Raw genomic sequence first — 3,483 nt, 5'->3', positions numbered from 1 at the left:
TTCAGCCACTACGCATCTGTGTGCTTGTGGTATTTGGTGTACCTGTGGGTCCCCGGCCTATTTCCGGGGTGGCGTAGTCTATTTATTGCCATAGTTGGCGTTGTGTTAAGCTTTTGATAGCAGACTGCCACATATATATATATATATATATATTGCTGGATATTATTATTATTATTATTATTATTATTATTGCTGCTCTTAGTTTCAAATCCAGCTCTAGTCCATGATATATGAGTGAAAGATGATTTTGAGAGAGGAAGTGTGCAGTTAGTGCTGTTTGTGAAAGAGAAATGCACTCTGTTGTGCTGTAGATCAGTGTGTTTGTTCTGTCATTCAGTTTTGTGCTTTGTAATGGTTGGTTTGTTTTGCAGTTATTGTCCATGTTGTCTAATAAATATTCAGATACCTCTGATATTAGTCAGATGTTTTAATGTTTATCTGGAAACATTTCCACTGTTAATATGTTTTAATCTCTTTTATTCTGTGCAATTATCTTTTTTTTTTTTTATTCTCAGCTTCCTTAAAACTGAAACTCACTCAAAACTCAATCTAAACAGGTCAAGCTTTTTATTTTTTTTTTATTTTAGCATGTTTTAAATCAGATTTTTTTTAACCAGATCATCATCATCTGTGCTCTATTTAATTAGCTAATTAGCTCTAGACAAATTATAAGTTAACATAAAATAGACAAATGTGTTCACAATTTAATGAGTTTCTTCTCTTTGTGTTTTAGTGCTGATTTCAAACACCTACTCTCAACATACTGAAGGTGAGTCAAATTGATTCATGTATTTCATGACTCATGAAATTAGTCTCGACCCCACGAGCTTCGGGTTACAAGTCCAACTCTCTATCCATTAGGCCACAGCTGCCTAAGGGATAGAGATATTGATTCTGCAGTGACTTACAAACCAACTGAGAGTTGAGAAATAAGTGTTACATTTTATTAAGATTATAAATGCACCATTTTAAGACTGAGGTGTGACAACAAATGAAAATGAAATCAAAGTACAGTAGTTATTAAACAATGAGAGGACAAGATTTTCTGCTGAAAATCATTCAACACTCAGGTTTGATGTTTCTAAATTCTCAATGACTTTATACTGACAGATATTCCCACACCAACTCTGACTGTTGAGCCACAGAGTTTATTGTTCACTGGAGACTCAGTTACTCTGAGATGTGAGGTGGATCAGTCATGGGATGGATTGGAGTTTATCTGGAGTAAAAACACAAACACTGAATCTGCTGAAGCCGCAACTAAAACAATCGATTCACTGAAAGTCTCTGGTGGAGGAGAATACAGGTGCAGAGCACGAAGAAGAGGGCTTTACACAAATTACAATGAACCAGTTACAGTGACAATATCCTCACATAATGAACTGCTCTGAGAACACAATGAAAATAATTCACAAGACACTGAATCAGTGATTATAACAGCATTTCAGTCTAACCTGATTTAGCATGTGTGTTTTAAAATCAAGTAACTGTTCGTACAGTAAAAACAGAACATTATTTTTTCATTGTGATTTGTTGTCATTGTACAGAAAGACCAAAAGCAAAAGTGAGCATTAAACCTGATCAACATGTATTCAGAGAAGAGACAGTCACTCTCAGATGTGACATTGATGGTGAAGCAGTCACTAGCTGGCAGTACAGCTGGTATAAAGATGGTTCAGTCAGTGTTTTCAGTGAACTACAGGAACACACATTCAGTCCTGTTACTGAGTCTGATGCAGGTAAATACTCCTGTTATGGAGAAAAGAGAGGAGGACCACGAACATCAAACATCAGTGATGCAGTTACACTGACAGTATCAGGTGAGTTTTTATCATTTCTTCATGAACACACACAGGTTTAACATATTATTACAGAGCCGGCACCAGTACAGCACTTAAGAGGGGGCACCAGGAGTAACAAAAGGTGGTGATGACGTAACATGAAGTACCCCAAACTATTCATGAAATAGGTCATTCACGTATTTATTTATTTTTTTGGGGTGTAAACAAACCTGTCATTACTATGAAACTAAAAAGAGCCACAGAGCAAAGATGGCATTGAATAAAATTGCCTAGGCCAACATATTCTAAATTTTGACTCGATATACATGATATAGGACCAAACATGTTTTAGACCACCAGATATAAATACACAATTTCAACTGATTTTGCCATGAATACAGAAAAGTTACCATGATACTGTACTACCACCACCAAATATAATTTATTGATTCTGCTTTACTATAAAACACACTCATTTTGACCGCTTCAATAACGTAACACACTCATTTTGACCCGTTTAACAGATGCATATTGAGTTAAAACAGCATAAACGGCAAACAATGTCAAACAAAAAGAATAAAGTGAAGTAATTAACTATGGCAAATTATCTAGCCCTCTAAACATGGAAAAATTCTTAGTGGTGTGGGAATGTAGGTGAATGTCTCAAAAGTGTCAATTAAAATGTGACTTTGTGAAACAGACTGTCCTTAATAAAAATGTTTGTATATTAACTTAATATTAATGCTAGTTCTTGACTGATTGGGCCAGATTGTCCTGTTGAGGGGGCGAAGCCCCTCACACTTACCCTTGTGGCGCCGCCCCAAATATAAATGGGTGATTTTTCAATTTCAGATATTAGAGGAAAAATGTATTGCCCAGAGTTTGCTCTTCCTTAGCTCAGTTGACTTAGTTGTGATTCTTATTTATCTCTCATTTTATATCAACAGCATTGTAGGTGTTTCTCCTTAAAAAATAAAAGTAGACACAAATGAGACACGAGAAATGTTTGAGAAAAAAAAAAAGAAGTCAAAACCGAGAATGTGGTGAAAGAAACATAAAATATATCTTTACTGTCTTGCTTTAATCTCTTTCAAGACTCCATTATAGGAATATTTTATTGCTAAGAGTTTGCTCTTTCTAAGCTCAGGAGACTTAGTTGTGATTCTCATATATTTCTCATTTTAGTAACAAGAGTGTCTCAGATGTTTCTCTTAAGATTCCTTATGAGAAATAAAAGTAGACACAATTTAGACATGAGAAAATTCTAAGGCCCCGTTTACACTAGTGCATTTTTGTTTTAAAATGCATAACTTTTGCTACGGTTACGCCTGTCGTTTACACTACTCCGGCGTAGGGATATGCCGGTGTCAAATCTTCATGTTGCGATTAATTGCTAATGCTTTTATCACTGTATGCGGTATTATCACGATATTGAAATTTAGTTTAAAAAAGTGCTGTCATAATACAGTATAACAGGTTTAATAACATTTTTCTTATAACAAAAATAACTGAACATTTAAATGCAATAAAGCAATACAGAAAAATGTATAAAGTTAAAAGTTTTACACAGATTAAAGTGCAAAAGAACTATAAAGACCAATAGGTATCACTTTACAATAAGACCTCATTAGTTAACCTTAGTTAATCAGAATCAGAATCAGAAGAGCTTTATTACCAAGTATGTTTACACACACAAGGAATT

At 34.6% G+C, this 3,483-nt stretch overlaps 1 protein-coding gene across 1 annotated transcript; it reads left to right on the top strand.

The window, feature by feature from the left end:
- The first annotated feature begins 1,464 nt into the window (after positions 1-1,464).
- On the top strand, positions 1,465-2,492 carry LOC107711137 (B-cell receptor CD22-like). The gene is made up of 3 exons (XM_016516079.1): positions 1,465-1,483; positions 1,548-1,820; positions 2,482-2,492. Exons 1-3 carry the CDS (start codon positions 1,465-1,467, stop codon positions 2,490-2,492), a joined length of 303 nt encoding a protein of 100 aa, XP_016371565.1.
- Positions 2,493-3,483: the final 991 nt, after the last annotated feature.

The sequence above is a fragment of the Sinocyclocheilus rhinocerous genome, unplaced genomic scaffold (genome assembly GCF_001515625.1).
Source record: "Sinocyclocheilus rhinocerous isolate Xijiao unplaced genomic scaffold, SAMN03320098_v1.1 scaffold115, whole genome shotgun sequence".
In the NCBI taxonomy this organism is placed as follows: Eukaryota; Metazoa; Chordata; class Actinopteri; order Cypriniformes; family Cyprinidae; genus Sinocyclocheilus; species Sinocyclocheilus rhinocerous.
Note: the sequence above shows the minus strand (reverse complement) of the source record. Positions and strands in the feature narration are given on the sequence as shown.